The sequence below is a fragment of the Lepus europaeus genome, chromosome 18 (genome assembly GCF_033115175.1).
Source record: "Lepus europaeus isolate LE1 chromosome 18, mLepTim1.pri, whole genome shotgun sequence".
NCBI classification, from domain to species: Eukaryota; Metazoa; Chordata; class Mammalia; order Lagomorpha; family Leporidae; genus Lepus; species Lepus europaeus.
In genome coordinates, this window is record NC_084844.1 from 50,838,211 (window position 1) to 50,858,313 (window position 20,103).

Below are 20,103 nucleotides of genomic sequence, written 5' to 3' on the forward strand. Positions count from 1 at the left end.
ATGTGCTGCAGTCTCGGGCCTACTATTTTAGACACTTGTGTGTGTGTGTGTGTGTGTGAAGTCCCTCTCATGAACTTAAAAGTCTTACAACAGTTTCAACAAATATGTTATTTATTTAAGGCATGTTAAAAACTCTGCTTTGGGGCCAGTGCTGTGGTGCAGTGGGTAAAGCCACCGCCTGCAGTGCCGGCATCCCATATGGGTGCTGGTTTGATACTACACTTGATCTTAGCCAAAAGGCCGAGAAGCGATGGGTGCTGGTTTGAGTCCCGGCTGCTCTACTTCTGATCCAGCTCTCTGCTATAGCCTGGGAAAGCAATAGAAGATGGCCCAAGTGCTTGGATCCCTGCACTCACGTGGGAGACCCAGGAGAAGCTCCTGGCTCCGGATCAGTGCAGCTCTGGCTGTTGAGGCCAATTGGGGAGTGAACCAGCAGACAAGAGACCTCTCTCTCTTTGCCTCTCCTTCTCTCTGTGTAGCTCTTTCAAATAAATAATTAAAAAAAAAAAAAAACCCTCTTCTTCCCCATGTGTCCCTCTGCACCATAAGTGAGTACGAACGTATATGCGTACACTCTATATATATAGACATACACACCCAGTCTTCCACACCCGTGGGTTCCGCGTTGGTGAGTTCAGTCGCCCAGGTAGAGATATTTAGAGCAACGGGCATTTGGCACAATGGTTAAGATGTTGCTTGGGATGCCCACATTCTATATCCAAGTGCCTGGGTTCGAGTCCTGGCCTGCTTCCTGCTAATGCACACCCTGGGAGGCAGCAAGTGATGGCTCAGGCATGGGTCCCTGACACGCTATGGGAGACTCAAATTCAATTCTGAGCTCCTGTTTGGGCCTAGCCCAGCCCTGGCTGCTGTGGGCATTTGGGGAGTGAACCAGCAGATGGGAGATCTCTGTATATGTGTCTGTTTTTCTTTCTGTGTCCCTCTGCTTTTTGAACAAATAAAATGAACTTTTAAAAAAATTTAGAAAAAAATTACATCTGTACTGAATATGTATAGACTTAAATCTTTTTAAAGATTTATGTATTTGAAAGGCAAAATAACAGAAAGAGAAAGATCTTCCATTCACTGGTTCACTCCCAAATACCCACAACAGCTAGGATTGGTCCAGGCTGAAGCCAGGAGCCGAGAACTCTATGCAGGTCTCCCACATGAGTAGCAGGAGTACAAGCACCTGAGCTGCCTCCCAGGCACATTAGCAGGAAGCTGGATCAGAAGTGAGGGTTGGGCCGCTGCCTGTAGTGCCGGCATCCTGTATGGCCGTTAGTTCGAGTCCCAGTTGCTCCACTTCCAGTCCAGTTCTCTGCTATGGCCTGGGAAAGCAGTAGAAGATGGCCCAAGTCCTTGGGCCCCTGCACCCACGTGGGAGACCTGGAAGAAGCTCCTGGCTCCTGATTGGCACAGCTCTGGTCGTTGCAGCTATCTGGGGAGTGAACCAGCAGATGGAAGGCCCCCCCCCCCTCCCGCCTGCCTCTCTGTAACTCTGCCTTCCAAATAAATAAATAAATATTTTTTTAAAAGTGCAGGGCAGCCACGACTCAAATCCTCAGATATGGACGCAATTATCCCAAGCAGCAGCTTAACCCAGTGCACCACAATGTCCACCCCAGACTTTTCTCTTACCATCCCCTAAATAATACAGCTATTTACCTGCACGTAGGTACCGGAAGCAATCTAGAGATGGTTTTCAGATGTATGGGATGATGTGCGTGGGTCACTATGCAAATACTGTAGCACTGCAATATGAGGGACTTGAGCACCCAGATTCTCACTGGGGGTCCTGACCAATCCTCCAACCACCCATTAGATCCCAGGGGACAAATGTGCTCCAACTGGCGATATTAAGAAATAGAAAGGAAGAAGCTCTGTGCTTATTTAAAAATAGGATTCTGTTAATTAAAATGAGTTTCTTCCACCCACCTCCAATTAGTCTAAAACGATAACACTACACTTCACAGTCCTATGCTAAAATAACCAGAAAGGAAAGGTCTTTAAAAGGGTCCTTGCTATGTTCAGACCAGAGGCCGTCGACAGGGCCCGACGCGGCGCACGGATCCCCAGCCATTGGGTACCGGGGCGCGGGAGGAGCTGCAGCCAGGGAGGAGGTTTAGAAGCAGGAAGACGGGATCGTCCTGACGTGGGTGAGGGCTCGTGCCTTTCAGAACCGGCTCTGCTCTGAAGGGCTGCTGGCGGCACGACGCCCACAGCGTGGGGCAGAGGGCGCCGTGGCCAGGGAGCCAGCCTCTCACGACAGGAGAGAGCCTGTGCGCAGGACTCTGGAAGGAAAGGAATGGGGCGCCCCCCGCCGCCCTCGGGGCCCACCTCCTCCACGCGCCGCCGCTCCTCCTTCTGCTCCTCTATGCGCCGCTGCCGCTGGTGCAGCAGGTGCTTGATGTGCGCCTCGGGGTCGCGCTGCTGCTGCAGCTGCTGCTGCTGCTGCTGCTGCTTCAGCGCCTCCGAGTTGCTCTTGTTCTCCTGCTGGAGCCGGAGGAACTCCCGGCGCAGTGTGGACTCCCCGGGCACGTTCATGATGGAGCTGGTCAGGGTGCACACGGGACACTGAGCGCAGAACCCTGCTGGACCCCGCTCTCCCTGCTGGGGAGCCCCACCTGAACCACACAACGTACCCCGCCGCAGCCCCACCTCTTGCTCACTTCGCTCCCTTTCCACTTCTCTTCAGCACTCAAGGATGCGTTTCTAAGGGGCTCCCCCGCCCAGGGCCAAGCAGCACGGCTGTCCCCTCCCCCGGCACCGGGTGCCAGCCCACCTTGGCTCTCCTTCCTCTCCGTGGCTGTCGTCTTCCTCCTCACTGCCGCTGTACTCGTACTCGGTCTCCTCTGCGGGGGGGGGATCACCACTGTCTCTGCACCCAGTGCCCCAGGCCCCACCCTGGGCTGGGGAAACCTTCGCTGGGGACAACCAACAATTCTCTGATACCCGAGCACACAGGTGCCACCCGCCTCCCGGCAGCAACTGGGAGGCCGTGGGTCTCGGGTGAGGGCCTGGGCAGCAGTGGCATGTTACCTCCCTACCCCAGGGTCTGGCACCTATGTGGGTGCGAGAGGCTGATGCCAGTCAGTGGGGAAGGAGGAGAAGCGCCCCTAACTGGAAATTTGGGAAACGTGATCTCGTGGGATCCTGGGCCGGAGGCAGGGAGCAGGCGTCTCCTGAGACCCACCGCCGCCCGCCTGCCCACTGACCTTTCTCACCCCGCTTCTTCCGGGAACGGTCAATGTGGTCCTTGAGCTGGATGCGGACCTGCCGCTCTGTGGGCTGGTCGCGGATGAAGGGAAACTTGAGTAGCTGCTCCGTGGGTGGGCGGCTCAGGTAAGTCTTGATGAGACAGGTGTCGATGAAATCGATGAACTTCTTCGACCTGGAAGCAGTCATGGCTCACTCAGGGGCAGGAAGCTGGGTCATTCACCCCAAAGCCGCCTTGACCTTCCCCGTCCGCTCCGTCCCGCGACAGGGCCCCTGCAGTGACCGGACGCCCAGCCCTGGGAGACCTACCACTTCTTGGACTTGAGCCGGGGCGGGGGGTTCCGAGGGATGAGGAAGAGGGCTCGCATGGGGTGCATGTCACACAGAGCTGTGGCACAGCAGAGACACTGTCAGCCTAGAGGACCCCTCCCCGCACGGCCTCCCTGAGCCCCCAACCCCAGGCAGCCTCAGCACTTACGGGGGGCTCCCTCCGCCATCTCGATGGCTGTGATTCCGAGAGACCAGATGTCACTCTACAGAGGACAGAGACAGCGACCAGTGAAGATCCTCAGCAAGCCTGCCCGGGAGCCACCAGCCCTGCCCTCCCTGGGACCCCTTCCTGATCCCCACTCTTGCCAAGGTGAGGCCAGCGCTACGGCATAGTAGGTTTAGCCTCTGCCTGTGGTGCTGGCATCCCCTTCTGGTGTGAGTTCAAGTTCAGACTGCTCCACTTCCAATCTAGCTCCCTGTTAGTGACTAAGGCCCCTCCCCTCCAACTCATCCCATCTCCCTGCCCCTACTCCTTGCCACGGTTCCCCAGTCCCCATTGCTAACGTGTCGCTGACCTTGGCTTTCTTCCCTAGCCCACTCAAGCTCTGACACCTTCCATCTTCCCGGCACCCCCGCCTCACTTCCTGCCCTGGGCAGCCCCCACATGCCCACTCCCTTCCATACCCTGTAATCGTAGGTGGCATCGGGGTTCTCATCACAGGCAATGACCTCTGGGGCCATCCAGTACGGGGTCCCAATGAAAGTGTTCCGCCTGCCCACAGTGCGATCCAGCTGAGCGCTCACCCCAAAATCCACTGTGACGTGTGGAGCAGGTGTCAGCACAGGGGCAGGTCCGCACCCCACCTGAGGCAGCTGGGGTCTGGGTCCCACCCTGACATCCTCCCACCCCCCGACACCCTTCAGAACCTGACCCAGCCTCCCTGCACCATGGGGGTAAAGCAAAGCGAAAGGTCAAGGGCCACACCCTGGGCAGGGGTCAGTTGTCCCCCTTCCCCCGAGGGACCCCGGGCACTAGGCACATGGGCAGGTGAGAAGCTTCCCGAGGCACGGAGTGGGCCTTGGCAGAGCCGCCTCCGAGCACACAGGTGGTGGGCCCTGGGCCCCAGTCTCTGTCCTGGAGGGAACCTGCACACCTAGCTTAACCTCAGCGTTCTCGGTCAGCAGCACGTTCTGCCCCTTGATGTCTCGATGAATCACCTTGTGCGCGTGGAGATGCGCCAGACCCTAGGACGGCAGGGGGCAGTCAGCCATGGGTCAGAGGGTCATGGCTCATGGCAGAAGGGCATGGGGGGTGGAGAAGAAGAGGAGGGGGAGCCATCAGTCTGCACAGGGCCAGGTTGAGGGAGCAGAGCCCCCTGCTGCCCCCCTTCCCCCCAGCCTCAAGCACAGGCTGAGCTGTCTTCTGGGAGTAGTGGCTCTCACTGAGCGCCCAGAGGCCGCAGGGGTGCGCGTGGAGGCAGAGCTTGGAGAGGGCGGGCTTGTCTCCTCAGACAGCCTGAGCACTCCGGGGCTGGGGCCCAGGGCAGGGGAGGAGTGAGGGGCCGGGCGCACCCTGAGAATCTCCCGGCAGATGTAGGCGATGCAGTCCTCCTTCAGGGCGTTCCCCTTGGTGTTCTTCACCAGGTCGGTCACGGAGCCAGCACCACAGAACTCCATCACCAGCTGCGGGCACGGTGTGTAGGGGGGAAAGCAGTGGGGTCAGGCAAGGCCCCACCCCCTGCCAGAGGCCTTGGGGGTAGCATTGGGCTCAGCTAGACAGTAGGGCCCCTGGACTCTCACAGAGACCACAGACCTCTTGAGACTGGGAGCGACAGGGAAAGGGAAGACAGTTGGGGAGGAACCGGCAGGGCTGGGAGTCCACGAGCCCCCGAGACTGTGCAGACGGCAAGGAGGGTCCGTGCATTTCCCTGAAGAAGGGTTCAACGACCTCAGCAGATTCTCAGGGGGAGCCAAACTCCAAAGGGCTAAGCAGCACTGCTCTGCAGCAGAGGCCGCCAGCCCTGGCCGCCCAAGGACGGCTTCTGTAGGCAGCCTTTACCCTTTTCAAGGGGCACGAGTGAAGTCGGAAGAATCCCACATCACGATACGTGAAAATCCAGTTTTGGCGACCGCACAGGTTTGTGGGACAGAGCCATGCTCCCCATGGGGCACCGTCTGCTGCTGCTTTCACAGTGCACGGCACAGCGCTGTGTGCAGGGTGGCTGTGATGGCACAGACACAGCGCGAGCCCACAGAATCCACCACCCAGCCCCTGACTCAAAGGCAAGGAAGGCTCAGCAGGGGATGTGCCACGCCCGTGCATGGGGTCTACCCAGGGAGCTGCAGGGGAACCTGGGAACACTTCCTGTCTGAGTATTTCATTAACAAACACATCCACAACAGAGAACGGTTGCACCGGTCACGCATTTTTGCACAAGCAATAAAAGTAAATTGTGGAGCTGGCACTGTGGTGTAGCGGGAAAAGCTGCAGCTTGCAGTGCCAGCATCCCATACTGGCACCAGTTCCCATCCTGGCTGCTCCACTTCCAATCCAGCTCCCTGCTAATGTACCTAGGAAAGCAGTGGAAGATGGCCCAGTGCTTGGGCTCCTGCACCCATGTGGGAGACCTGGAAGAAGCTCCAGGCTCCTGGCTTTGACTTGGCCCAGCCCTGGTTGTTGTGGCCATTTGGGGAGTGTACCAGCAGATGCAAGACCTCTCTTTTGCTATCTCTTCCTTTTTGCCTTTCAATAACATAAACAAATCTTGAAAAAAAAATTTGCATGTGTGCCCATTTGGGGCCCGCCCCTCGGATAGCAGGCGGCAGTGACAGGAGGGAAGGACCACGCTAACACGTCCAGAAGAGGGCGCCTCGATGCCTGTCTCAGTGACCTCCCCTGCACACATCTGGCAGGTAAACCCACCAAAGCTTAGGGGGCTGGGAGGCTGGGACTGTGGCTCATGCATGCAGGGCAGCAGCAGGTACTTAGTAAGCACTTGTTGACCGGCTGACCGCTAGGAGGGGAGACGTGGCAGGGCCGGCAAAGCTGCCCCAGCTCTTGCCCTGCTGCTGCTGCTCTCCTTAGGGGCTGGACTCAGCGCCCCAAAGCGTGAGGCTGGCAGGATGCAGCACCCGGGCCAGGGAGGGGAAGGACTCTGGAACGCTCTGGGCCAGCAGGGATTTGGGGGAGGCCCCAAAGAGTGATGGCAGGCTCTGGCTCAAACAGTCGCGAGGGGAGCTATGCACTACCAGGAGGGGTCTGAGCCCAAGGGCCTCCCACAAATATTTTGGGTTTGCTGCTCTCCCAGGAGCTGTGCTCCTAGGCAGCTGGACTGAAGACTGGCCTCCCTGTGGTCTCTCCCCACCACGACTTCCCTGCAGAGGGAGGGGAGAGCAGCACCCCTGCTCCCAGAACACGGAAGACTAGGCCTGCAGGGTGTGCAGAGGGCCTGAGAGTGGCAGCTCTGGGCGACTCATGATGTCCCTCTGACCCAGAGACAGGAGGGGCCAGGGGACAAAGGGAGGGCTGGCAAGAAGACACCCTGGGTGTGGGCCCCAAGTTCCACGACGGCAGCCTGGAGGCAGGGCCGTGGGGGGCGGGACAAGCAGGGGGTGTTTCTCACCCAGAGCTGGTCGTCGTTTCCAGGGGGGCTCTTCTTGATGAAGGCCCCATAGTAGGTGGCGATGTTGCGGTGGTGAGAGTATTTTTTCAGCATATTGATCTCCTGTTTGATCTCTTCCTCCTCGTCCTAGGCAAAGGAAGGTAGTAAGCCCTGAGACTCTCCCACACCCCCTGCTCAGTGCTCAGATCCTCCCCCTGCCTGGCACTGCTCCTACCTCTGTGACGTCCATGACCTTGATGGCAGCCAGCTGCCCGGTCTTGACATGCCGACCCTGTGGGACAGAGAGCCCGGCACACAAGGATCAGGGTCTGTGCTCAGGGAGCAGGAGGGGGAGGGGCTTGACTCCGGGAGAGGCCACGTCCCTGGGCTGTCTTCTATCTCAGAGCATGCCCCTTGTGTGGCAAGGCTCCTCTGTCTGTGTTGGCCATCAAAGCAGACAGTGGAGACCGCTCCTGGGCCATCAGGGAACAGAAAATACCACCTCGACTAGACTCCCACGCTGCAAGCTCAATAAATATAAAGGATCTCTTCTCATCGAAAACTCAAGAAGGGGCTGGCCTTGTAGTGCAGTAGGTTAAGCTGCCACCTGCAACTCTGGCATCCCACATGAGCACCAGTTCAAGTCCCAGCTGCTCCACTTCCATCTAGCTCCCTGCTGATGCTCCTGGGAAAGCAGTGGAAGATGGCCCAAGTGCTTGGGCCTCTGCATCCACATGGGAGACCTGGAAGAAGTTCCTGGCTCCCGGCTTTGTTTCAGCTCAGCTCTGGCCATTGCAGCCATTTGGGGAGTGAACCAGCAGATGGAAGGCCTTTCTCTCTGCCTCTCCCTCTGTCTGTAATTCTACCTGTCAAATAAATCAATAAAAGTATTTAAAAAATAAAAAAGAAGATTGAGAGAGGAGATGAGTGAAAGAAGCTTATATTCCACACTCTGCTTTGGGCCTGCTCGTATTTGAAAGGGCAGGGAGTGGAAGACACTTCTCATCCTGATAGAGGCTGGGCGAGCTAGAGGGGAGGCAGGGAGGGGTGGGCTTTCCTGACCCACCACTGCAGACAGGAGGCCTCTCCCGGGATCATCCCCACTCCCCAGGCTGTCTGTCGTGGAGACAGAGCTGAGAATTTAGGGAACTTGGAAGACACAGAGGGACCCGCTGATGCGTGTCAACGCTGTCGCCAGACCTAACGGGAGGAAACTTGCCCTTCTTGAGTACGTCCCGCCAGCCCCCGCCTCCCCCTCCAGCCTTCTGGAATTCCTGTTGAAGTCATCTAAGGCTTGGACAGGAAAGCCAAGGCTTCCTGAGGCGGACCAGGGCGAGGGAAGGCAGCCCCTTGTGGGCACGGACATGGGTGGTGCCAGCTCACAAATTAATGCTGTCCTCAGCTGCCACTCAGGACTCAAGCGCAGGAGCACATGGAGCGATCTCCATGGCAACAAGTAGGCAAGAGACTGGGGATGTGTGTAGGGAGGTGCCTGTGTCCCCAAAGCTTCCAGGGGCAGGAGGTCCCAGTGACAGAGGGGACACAGAGATGCGGGGGGTGGAGGGGCTTGAGGGCACCGTGTTGGGACAAAGCAGCAGCACCATCTTGAACGGCCCCCATCCAAGTGTGAGCAGTGGTCAAGCCACGTGAGAGGGCCAGGCTGACGGCTACCCTCGGGGGCTGAGAAGAGGCCACCTCTGTGGGAGAGGGGCAGCCTCCGCAGCAGAAGGCTCGAGCTCCGTCTCCCTGTGCTGCAGGCCGCAGGAGGCAGCCGGGGAAAGCCATTGCCCTCGGTGCGAGGCCGCCCACGAGGTCCACAACTCCAGCTCCTGGGTCTCTCCACGGCCTTGGGAGAAGCCAAACTCACACCTTCAGCGCGAACCCCCGCTCTGCATCCCAGGGCAGCTGTGCCACCACCCGTGCCCTCATGCTTCCTGTCCCACGCCCCACCCGGCTGCGGCCTGCCCCTGCCACACCCAGGATTAGTGGTAAACGCGGAAGCACCCTCTTGCTGCTCCTGCATCTGCTCCCCTCCCTCCGGCATGTCCTCTCCTTCCTTTCCTGGGGCCCCCAGCCTGTCACCTCCCACAGCCCCCCTCGGATCTCCAGACCTGTAACCCCCGCTTCCATCCTGGCAAGAGGGCCCTGAGGATGTGGAGGCCACACTTCTGCACCTTCAGATCTCACCTTGTACACCTGTCCGTAGGTTCCATTGCCGACCACTTCCACCAGCTCAAAGATCCCAGCAGGGTCCTGGAGGGGAGGGCAGCGGAGGAGAGAATAAAGGGTCAGGACTTCAGAAGAGGAAGCCGAGGCCAAGGCCGAGGCTGCAGGAGAGGGCGAGGTATGGGGTCGGGGCGGGAGAGTGACACCAGTTCTCCCCAGGGCCCTGGCAGGGGAGCTCTGTGGGCTGCCCTTCTCCTGGGCTGGCTCCCAGTGGATGCTCTGTGGGGAAAGGGAGAAGGAGGTGAAAGAACATGGAAGTGAGGGGCCAGATGGCTTTGCAGACGTATTCCCGATGTCAAACCCAGCGACCAGCTTTGCAAGTCTATCCTCATCCCCCCGACGAGGGTGCCCGAGGCCCTGCCTCTGGGGCTGGCACAAATGCTAAGTGAAGTAGTGTCCATAACGTGCGGGCACGGAGCGTGTGCTCCACAGAAGTTAATCACCACTGTGGCTGCTCAGCAGGGACACGCAGCAGCCTTCGTCCTCCTGCTCTTTCCCCTTCCCAGTGCTCCTGCACTGCAGGAGGCCAGGCCAGGGTTTGAGGCATCCAGGGGCTGTGGACGAGAACTTCAGGGACGGACGGGGCCCAGGACGGCGGGAAAGGACCTCTGGGACAGGCAGATGGGCAGAGAGAACTTCCTGTTCCTATTCTTCTGAGCCAGGCTGTGCCAGGAGGAGAGGGGGCCCAAAGGGCTCGAGAGAGCCTCATCTTGCTGGGCCGAGTGCAGGCGCCTGGCCTCCAACCAGCACCCACACCCTCCGGGCAGGCCTGTTTCTTTTCTTTCTTGAGGAAAACAGAGACAGAGACAGAAAGCTGAGAGGTGCAGCTGCAAGCTGGAGATGGGTCCCCTCTCCCCACCTGTGGGACCCAGAGGGGAGGCAGAGGGTGGTGCTCAGGAATGAACCGTGCAGGCAACCCCCGGCCCCCGTGCTGATCATGTGGTGGGATCCAATACTCCTTTCTCCCTGACTCTGGAAGCCAGCATAGGATTTCTGAGGGAAGGAGGGAGGGGGAGGGGGAGAACGAACTGCCAGCACCACCAGCAGAAACCCACAAGAGAGCCCAATCCTCCTCCACCCGCTGAAGTGAGCCTACAGAACACGGCTGGGGCCTGGTGGAGTCTGGGGAGACACCTGCCCCACGCTGCTTAAGAACGTCCTCCCCAGGAGGAATGCGTGGGAAACGCGCCCCAACTCCCTGCACCCGCCCCATCACAGCATGCAGCAAATTCCCTGGAGGAAGGGACCGAGTGTTCCTGCTCACGGAGTCTGTCCAGCACCCTGCACAGAGAATGCTCTTAACCCGCTCGCACGGACACAGCTGCAGCTTGCAAGGACTGCCCTCCCTGCGCCCTGAGCAGCCTGGCTGACCGGACCAAGTAAGGGTGCCTGTGTTGGATTATTTAGCTCCAGGCGAAGACACTGAACAAAAAATTGGGGGGCGGGGGCAGGCATCTGGTTGGGCTGTTAAGAAGCTGCTGCGGGGGCCGGAGTTGTGGTGCAATGGGTTATACCATAGCCTGTGACTCAATATCCCATGAGTGCCACTTCCAGTCCAGCTCCCTGCTAACGTGCCTGGGAAAGCAGGGAAAGATGGCTCAACTGCCTGCTCCCCGCCACCCACAAGGGAGACCCAGATGGAGTTCCAGGCTCTTGGCTTTGGTCGGGTCCAGCTCTGGCCACTGCGGCCATTTGGGGAATAAAACAGTGGATGGAAGATCTCTGCCTCTCTCCCTTTCTTTCTCTCTTTCTCCCTGACTCTGACGCTTCCTCTCTTTGAGTCTGTCTTCCAATAAATAAAATAAATCTTAGAAAAGGTGCCGCTTAAGACATCAGAGTGCCTGGGCTTGAGTTCCAACTCCCGACTGCACCCTTCCTCCTAATGTGCACCCTAGGAAACACTGGTTGACAGCTCAAGTGCTTGGGTCCCTGCCACCCACGTGGGAGACCCAGATGGAGTTCCTGGCTCCTGGCTTTGACTTGGCCTAGCCCTGGCTGTTGCAGGCATTTAAGATCTTCCAGTGGATGGAAGATCTCTGTGTTGTATGTGTTTCTGTATCACTCCGCCTTTCAAGTAAAATAAATAAAAATCATTTTTAAAAAGGGTACGTTTTCTTTGGTACAAAAAATTTTGAAATCCAGGGCCAGGTGTTGTGGTACAGCAGGTGGGGCTGCCACCTGTGATGTTTACGTCTGATACTGGAGTACTGCTTCGAGTTCAATCCCGCTTCCTGCTAATGCAGACCTTGGGAGGCCACAGATGATGGCTCAAGTATTTGGGTTTCTGCACCCTTGTGGGGAACCCGGAATGAGTTCCTGACTCCTGGCTTCGGCCTGGCCCAGGCCTGGCTGTTGTGGATATTTGGGCATGAACCAACAGAGGGAAGATCTCTCTCTGTGTGTCACTCTGTCTTTCAAGTAGATGAAAAACAAACTACATTTAAAAAAATAAAAAAAGCAAAAAGAACTGAGCTCTAGGGGCCAGCATTGTGGTACAAGTTAGGCGGCCACTTACAAAGCCAGCACCCCACATTAGAGCATCCATTTGTAGATGTTGTGCTTTCTATCCAGCTCCTTGTTAAAGCCCCTGGGAAGGTGGCACATGATAGTACAAGTGCTGGAGCCCCTGTCACCTACATGGGAGACCCAGACGAAGTCCCTGGCTCCTGGATGCAGCATGGCCTAGCCCTTGCCACTGTACCCATTTACAGAGTAAAGTAGGGATAGAAGATCTCCACCCCCCACCATTGCACTGCCTTTCAAATAAATAAATCTTTAAAAAAAAAAAAAAAAAGAGTACAAAGATGCTGCTTGCTTGGAACAGCAGTGATGGGTGGTGGCTCTCCAGTGAGAACGGTGGCATCAGCTGTGTGTCCTGAGCAAGTGTTCAAGTGTTGGGGGCCTTGTTTTTCCCCACAAACTGAGAGGGCATTGGATGGGGTAAAAAGTCTGCTTCACAGTTTCAGGGCACAAGAATTAGGGTCTACTTGGGGTCCCAGGTGAGGCCCCTGTAGGAGGTGATGTCTGAGCTAGGCTTTGGAGGCTGTTTCCAGTTGGTAAGGGGAAAGGAAGAGTGGAGAACGCCACGCCACACCAAGGGACAGCAGTCGGGGTCTGGAATTCGAGTCTGCGACGTGAGGGGATGCACCTCACGTGAGGAGCACCTATCAGGCAGTTAGAAAGATGGCTCTGGAGCCAGTGCTGTGGCAGAGTGGGTAAAGCTACCGCCTGCAGTGCTGGCATCCCATATGGGTGCCGGTTCGAGTCCCAGCTGCTCCACTTCTGATCCAGCTCTCTGCTGTGGCCTGGGAAAGCAGTGAAAGATGGCCCAAGTTCCTGGACCCCTGCACCCATGTGGGAAACCCTGAGGAATTTCCTGGCTCCTGACTTAAGCCTAGCCCAGCCTTGGCTGTTGTGGCCATTTGGGCAGTGAAACAGAGTATGGAAGACCTGTCTCTGTCTCTCCCTCTCTCTGTAACCCAATCTTTCAAATAAAATAAATCAAAAAATAAAATTAAAAAAAAAATTCCCCAAAAAACAAACAAAAATCTGGAGACAAAGATTTAGAGGCCCTCAGGAGTGAGAGCTGGAGACACGGACAAGTACCCAGGGAGAGTGCACAGGACAGTAGACCAGCAGGAGTGGCCGCCTGCTCCCTGCTACAGAGCAGAAGGGGAGCAGACACCAGAGAGGGGCACGAGGTGACGGGGGATCCCAAATGCTGCAGGCCACTCGGACGGCACGAGCTCCGAGGCCTGAGCAGCCAGGGAACCACTGGGAACTACGGTGCTGAGAGGAAAGGCAGATGCAGGGGCTGGGGGACACAGGGAGTGATAAGGAGTGAAGGCCACAGGGGCACCACCCTCTCTGGACAAGTCCAGCTTTGAGAGGCAGGGGAGAAATCAGATGACATCTAGAGGAGGGGCAGGGTCAAAGGGCTTTCAAGGGGCCAGCGCTGTGGCACAGTGGCTTAAGCCGCCTTCTGTAATGCCGGCATCCCATGTGGGCACGAGTTCCAGTCCCAGCTGCTCCACTTCTGATCCAGCTCTCTGCTATGGCCTGGGAAAGCAGCAGAAGATGGTCCAGGTCCTTGGGCCCCTGCACCCATGTGGGAGACCCAGAAGCTCCTGGTTCCTCACTTGGTCTGACCCAACCCCAGTTATTGTGGCCATTTGGGGAGTGAACCAGCAGATGAAAGACCCCTTTCTCTCCATCTCTCCCTCTCACTCTGCCTTTCAAATAAAAATACATCTTTAAAAAAACTGAGGGAGATTTCAAAACAGAAGGGCTCTCCAAAGCTCGTGGAAGGGAAGAGGCCCAAAGTGGAGGAATTAAATTTTTATTTTTATATATTTGTTTATATTTGAATGGCAGAGACAGAGACCTCTCCCATCCATTGATCTACTTCCCAAATGCCTGCACAGTCAGGGATGGAGAAAGCCAAAGCCAGGAGCCAGGAACTGCATCCGGGTCTCCCAGGTGGGTGGCAGGGATCCAGGTACTTCGGCCACCATCTGCTGCCTCCCAGGATCTGTTTCAGCAAGAAGCTAAAGGCAAGAATGAGGCCGGGACTTGAACCCAGGTACTCTGACATGGGATGTGGACACCTTAACCACTGTGCTAAGTGTCCACCCCAAGGAAATGATTTTTTAGTAATGCATCTGTGGATGTGGTGTATGTATGTGCGTTTTAATCCACAGCACACAAAACCATGTTCCATTGGTTCACTGCAGGGATAAGACACAACACCTAGGGATGTGTGACTCCTGTGACTCCTGTGACTTTGGCACTGAAAATACTGTGCCTATGTTCTCGGTCACCCTCTCTGAAGGTGACCCAGAAACGGTATTCCAGAGGGAGGTGCTCTGCCCCTGGGAAGCCACCAGGTCGTCTGAGCTGGCCCTGGCACAGCTTTGAGGAGGCTGCTAGGGGACTTCCCCAGCTCTCCCTGGTGATGCTCCACGTCCTGTCTGGCCTGCTGCCCAAGGGGCAGGGGGATGGTAACAAGGGCTTGGGTGACCCAGGAGAGGAGAGGGAGAGGACAGGCAGAGGGAAGAAGGGGAAAGGCTGCTGTGCTCAGGTAAGGAGGAAGGCAGAGGAGGAGCTCAGCAAATGTCCAACAACCCTGACTTCAGAGACTACCTCGGGAAGGCCATCTACTCGGGAGGGGACCCGAGCTCGTGGGCTTCACAGCAGAGGTTATCAAACCAATGGGCTACGTGAGAATCACTTGTGAAGCAGACTCCTGGCCGGGTGTGGGGTGAGGAACAAGAACCCGAGTGAGTCAAAGGCAGAGGGCAGGGGACAGTGTTGTCCCACAGCAGGCCAGCACCGCTGCTGCCTGCGTGCTGACATCCTATGTGGGCTCCATATTGCTCCAGCTCCAATCCAGCTCCTGGCTAACATGCCTGGGAAAGCAGCGGAAGATGGCCCAAGTATCTGGACTCCTGACACCCTTATGGGAGATCTGGATGGAGTTCCAGGCTCCTGGCTTCAGCCTGGCCCAGCCCCAACCACTGCAGCCTTTTTTTTTTTTTTTTTTTTTTTTTTGGGGGGGGGGGGGGGGGAAGTGAACCAGATCTCTCTTTCTCTCTCTCTTAACTCTGCCTTTCAAATAAACCAATCATTAAATCTTTAAAACAAAACAAACAAAACAAATGCCGAGGGCTAGTAGACCCAGTCTGGGAAACACTGCTTCCGGGTGTTACTAGCAGGGCTCCGGCAGGTGTAGGACTATCCAGGAGCAGTAAGGATCTGGGTGGAGTCTGGTAGTCCGAGTGGCAGGGCGCCAGCAGCACTCTGGGTGCTGTCCCTTCCTATGGCATCTCGCCAGCCCTGTGGCCTCAGTGACTCCCCACCCAGCCATACACTGGCACTTGCTTTCTTCTACACCTGGCCAATCCTGTTTTAAAATGACCTCTTGGGGCTGGCGCTGTGGCATAGGGTAAGTCTCTACCTGCAGTGTCGGCATTGCATATGGCTGCCAGTTCAGGTCCTGGCTGCTCCACTCCTGATCCAGCTCCCTGTTAATATGCCTGGGAAGGCAATGGAAGATAGTTCAAGTGTTTGAACTCCTGAACCCATATTGGAGACCGTGGACTGGCCCAGCCCTGGCTATTGCAGCAATTTGGGGAGTGAACCAGCAGATGGAAGATTCTCCCTCTCTCCTTCTCTGTATCTCTGCCTTTCAAATAATAAAATTTTTTTTTTCTTTTAATGACCTCTCTCCTTCGGCAAAGCCAAATCTCAAGAACTTTTCCCCCCAGAAAATCTCCCCTACCTACTAGCTCACCACAAGCCATCCTACCCATGAGTTTCAACCACAACTTTACATATTAATCTCATCCCACTATGAGTTTAAGTCTCTCAAGGAGAGAACCAAGTAGACATACTGTCTAAAATAATCTAAGAACAACACCATGATGTCCATTCTTGACTTTTCTCTTCAATGTAGTATTGAGGCTCGAGCCAGAGCAATTAGACCAGAAAACAAAATAACTGGCATTGGGACTAGAAAAGGAAGAATGTTCTAGCTCCATGTGCAGATAACATGATCTCATGTGTAAAGTCCTAAGGAACCCACTAAAAATCTATTAGATGGGGCCAGTGCTGTGGCATATCAGGTTAAGCCGCCGCTGTGGTGCCAGCTTCCCATATGGGTGCAGGTTCGAGTCCTAGCTGCTCCGCTTCCAATCCAGCTCCCTGCTAATGTGACTGGGAAAGCAACGGAAGATGGCCCAAGTGCTGGGCCCCTGCACCCATGTAGGAGACCCAGAAGAAGCTACTGTCTTCAGCCTGGCCCAGTTCTGGCTGTCACAACCATATGGAGAGCGTACCAGCATATGTAAGAGCTCTCTCTCTCTCTTCCTTTTCGTAACTCTGCCTTTCAAATAAGATAAATCTTCTTAAAAAATCTAATAGAACTAATAAACATGCTTAGCAAGGTTGCAAGACACAAGATCAATATGCAAAAATCAACTGTATTTCCATGATCCAAAAATCAACAAAATAATTCCAGTTAACAATAGCATCCAAAAAAGTTTGTTTAACCAAAGAAGTGTCAGACACGTACACTGAAAACTATAAAATAATGTTGAAATTACAGACCTAAAGAGATAGATACATTCCTGAGTCATAAGACTTAATTTTAAAAAAATATTTATTTATCTGACAGAGTTACAGAGAGAGAGAGGGAGAGACAGAGAGAGAGATCTGCATCTGCTGGCTCACTCCCCAAATGGGCACAATGGCCAGTGCTGGGCTTATCTGAAACCAGGAGCCAGGAGCTTCTTGCAGGTAGCCCAGGTAGGTATAGGGGCCCAAGCACTTGGACCATCTTCTACTGCCTTCCCAGGCCATTAGCAGAGAGCTGGATCAGAAGAGGAGCAGCCAGGACACGAATCACCGTCCATATGGGATGCCAGCACTGCAGGCAGAAGATTAACCTACTATGCTATAGTGCTAGTCCCAATATTGCTAAGATCCACAGATCCAATGCATTTTTATCAAAATCCCAGCTGGCTATTTTTACTAAAACTGACAAACTTATCCTAAAAATCATATGGAAATGCAAGGGACTCAGAGCAGATCTTAAAAATGAAGAAGAAAGTTGGAGGAGTCACACGTTCCAATTTCAAAACTCACCACAAAGCTACAGGAACCAAGACAGCGTGGGTGGGAGTTTAGCCTACGGATTAAGACATCCATGTCCCATAGCCCCCCTCCGGCACCCGACTCCACCTTCCTGCTAATGCTGACCCTAGCGGGCAGTGGTGATGGCGCAAGTGACTGGGTTCCTGAAACCCACGTGGGACACCTGGATTGAGTTTCTGGCTCTGGGTTCTGGATTCAGCCCAGCCCTGGCTATCACTGGCACTCGGGGAGTGAATCAGCAGATGGGAGCACACGAATTCTCCCTCAAAATTTGTCTCTCTGCCCATCAAATAAAGAAATAAATATATTTTTGAAAAGTGTGATGCTGGCATAATGACAGACATATTGATCACAAATAGAATAGAGAATCCAAAAATAAACTCTTAACATTTTTCTTCCTCCACAAGGGTGCCAAAAAGCATTCAATAGTCTTTTCAACAAGTGGTGCTGGGACAGGTGGACATCCACATGCAAAAGAATGAACTTGAACCCCGTGATTCATGTATATGAATCATATCATATACAAAAACTAACTCAAATGGATCATAGAACTAAAAACATGACTGAAAACCATAAGAAATCTTATAAGAAAACGAGAGTAAACATTCATGACCTTGCATCAGTAATGACACCAAAAGTACAACCAGTAACAGCAAAAACACAGATGAACTGGACTCCATAAAACTTGAGACTGCAGCAGGAATTTGGCATAGTAGTTTGAGGGGCCAGCACCGTGGCGTAGTGGGTAAATCTGCTGCCTGCAGTGCCAGCATCCCATATGGATGCTGGTTCAAATCCTAGAAGTTCCACTTCTGATCCAGCTCTCTGTGATGGCCCGGGAAAGCAGTAGAATATGGCCCAAGTTTTTGCACCCCTGCACCCAAAGAAACAGGGGTGCACACTTACGTGCGTGCACACACACACACAGGGTTGGGGGAATATCTTCTATCTGCTGGTTCATTCCCCAAATGGTTGCAACAGCCAGGACTGGGCCAGGCCAAAGCCAGAAGCTTCATCTGGGTGCAGGGGCCTAAGCACCTGTATCATCTTTCACTGCTTTCCCCTGTGCATAGCAGGGAGCTGGATGGGAAGTGGAGCAGCTAGGACTCGAACTGGCACCCATGGGATGCTGGCATCTCAAGAGGTGGCTTCACCTGCTACACCATAGTGCTGGTCCGTAAAAAAATTTTTAAAAAACCCTTTGTGCTTTAAAAAGACACTGCTAAGAAAGTGAAAATAACCCACAGAATGAGAGTAAACGTTTGCAAATTATAGAGCTAATAAAACATTTGTCTATAAAAGAGATTCCTACAACTAACTGTACAATAAGACAAAAACTCATATAAAATGGGCAGGGGCAGGTATTTGGCCTGGTGATTAGGGTGCCCAGTCTCACATGTTAGTAACTGTGTTGGATGCCCAACTCCAGCTTCCTGCTAATTCAGACCATGGGAGAGGGCTCATGTAGGAGACCTGGATTGAGTTCCCAGTTCCTGGCATCAGCCTGGCCCAGCCCTGGCTACTGTGGGCATTTGGGGAGTCAATCAGCAGATGGGAGTGCTCGCTTACTCTTTCTCAGATAATTTATAAAAAATTATTTTTAACAAGCAAAGGTTTTGAATAGATCTGTCTTCAAAGAAGATACATATTAAGATGAGATGTTCAGTCGGCGCCATGGCTTAACAGGCTAATCCTCCGCCTTGCGGTGCCGGCACACCGGGTTCTAGTCCTGGTTGGGGCGCCGGATTCTATCCCGGTTGCCCCTCTTCCAGGCCAGCTCTCTGCTATGGCCCGGGAAGGCAGTGGAGGATGGCCCAAGTGCTTGGGCCCTGCACCCGCATGGGAGACCAGGAAAAGCTCCTGGCTTCGGATCAGCGCGATGAGCCGGCCGCAGCAGCCATTGGAGGGTGAACCAACGGCAAAAAGGAAGACCTTTCTCTCTGTCTCTCTCTCTCTCTCACTTGTGCTAGGATGGATATAATCAAAATGACAGGTGGCAACAAGTGTTGGTGAGGGTATGGAGAAACTGACACCTTCATACACTGCTGGTGGGAATATACAATGGGGCAGACACTTAGGAAAAGTTAGGCAGCTCCTCCGACACTAAACAGACTTATCTTGTGGCTCAGCAATTTCACCCCAGGGTAGACGCTCAGACTGAGAACGGGTCCACCAGAAAATGTGTACATGAGGGGCTGGCACCAGGATGCAGCACGTTAAGCTTCTGCTTACACCACCAGTAACCCGTATCAGAGCCGGTTTGAGTACCGGCTGTTCCACTTCTGATCCAGCTCCCTGCTAATGCACCTGGGAAAGCAGTGGAGGATGGCCCAAGTCCTTGAGCCCCTGTCACCTATGTGGGAGACCAGGATGGAGTTCCTGGCTCCTGGATTCAACCTGGCCCAGACCTGGCTGTTGTGAGCATTTGAGGAATGAACCAGCCGCTAGAAGATCTCTCTCTCCCTCTGTCACTTTGCCTTTCAAATAAATTTTAAAAATTGGAAAAAAAATCTATGTGAATGTTCACAGCAGCATGACCTAATAGCCAAAAAGTAGGAACAATGCAAAAATTCACCAACTGAATGGATAAATGTGGCTTACCTTTACATTGGAGTACTAATGGCAATAAAAGGAATGAAGTCTGATTGCTAGATGTTGCAACACAAATGAACCCTCAAAATATTCTGCTAGGGGCTGGCGCTGTGGCAGAGCAGGTCAAGCCACTACCTGCAGTGCCAACATCCCATATGGGTGCCAGGTTGGAGTCCTGACTGCTGCACTTCCAATGCAGCTCCCTGCTAATGCGCCTGGGAAAGCAGCAGAAAATGGCCCAAGTCCTTTGGTCCCTGCACCCATGTGGGAGACACGGAAGAAGCTACTGGCTTCTGGTTTTGGACCAGCCCAGCTCTGGCCAGTGTGGCCATTTGGGGAGTGAACTAGCAGATGGAAGCATTCCCTCTCTGCCCACCCTCCCCCCCATTGCCCCATAACTCTTTCAAATAAATAAATCTTTTAAAAATCTGCTATTCAGAGAAGCCAGTCATGCGATGGATCTCACTGTGTGGCTCCATGTGTATTTAACACCCAGAACAGGCAAATCCACAGAGACAGAAAGCAGCTCTGAGGCTGTCAG

General features: G+C 54.5%; 1 protein-coding gene and 1 pseudogene across 10 annotated transcripts in view; both read right to left on the bottom strand.

The window, feature by feature from the left end:
* The window catches only part of MINK1 (misshapen like kinase 1), a 56,019-nt gene that overhangs the window by 7,677 nt on the left and 28,239 nt on the right, over positions 1–20,103 (bottom strand). For 8 of the 10 annotated variants that reach the window (XM_062216955.1, XM_062216952.1, XM_062216951.1 and 5 more), the window contains exons 2-12: positions 9,279–9,344; positions 7,327–7,383; positions 7,113–7,238; positions 5,062–5,172; positions 4,644–4,734; positions 4,174–4,304; positions 3,698–3,752; positions 3,529–3,607; positions 3,219–3,394; positions 2,786–2,855; positions 2,341–2,554 (exon numbers count right to left, since the gene is read on the bottom strand). In XM_062216955.1, the coding sequence (XP_062072939.1) occupies positions 2,341–2,554; positions 2,786–2,855; positions 3,219–3,394; positions 3,529–3,607; positions 3,698–3,752; positions 4,174–4,304; positions 4,644–4,734; positions 5,062–5,172; positions 7,113–7,238; positions 7,327–7,383; positions 9,279–9,344 (1,176 nt within the window). The remainder of the gene's footprint in view (positions 1–2,340; positions 2,555–2,785; positions 2,856–3,218; positions 3,395–3,528; positions 3,608–3,697; positions 3,753–4,173; positions 4,305–4,643; positions 4,735–5,061; positions 5,173–7,112; positions 7,239–7,326; positions 7,384–9,278; positions 9,345–20,103) is intronic. The other 2 variants (XM_062216953.1, XM_062216960.1) reach the window with 1 other exon arrangement.
* On the bottom strand, positions 198–252 carry LOC133747446 (U2 spliceosomal RNA; annotated as a pseudogene).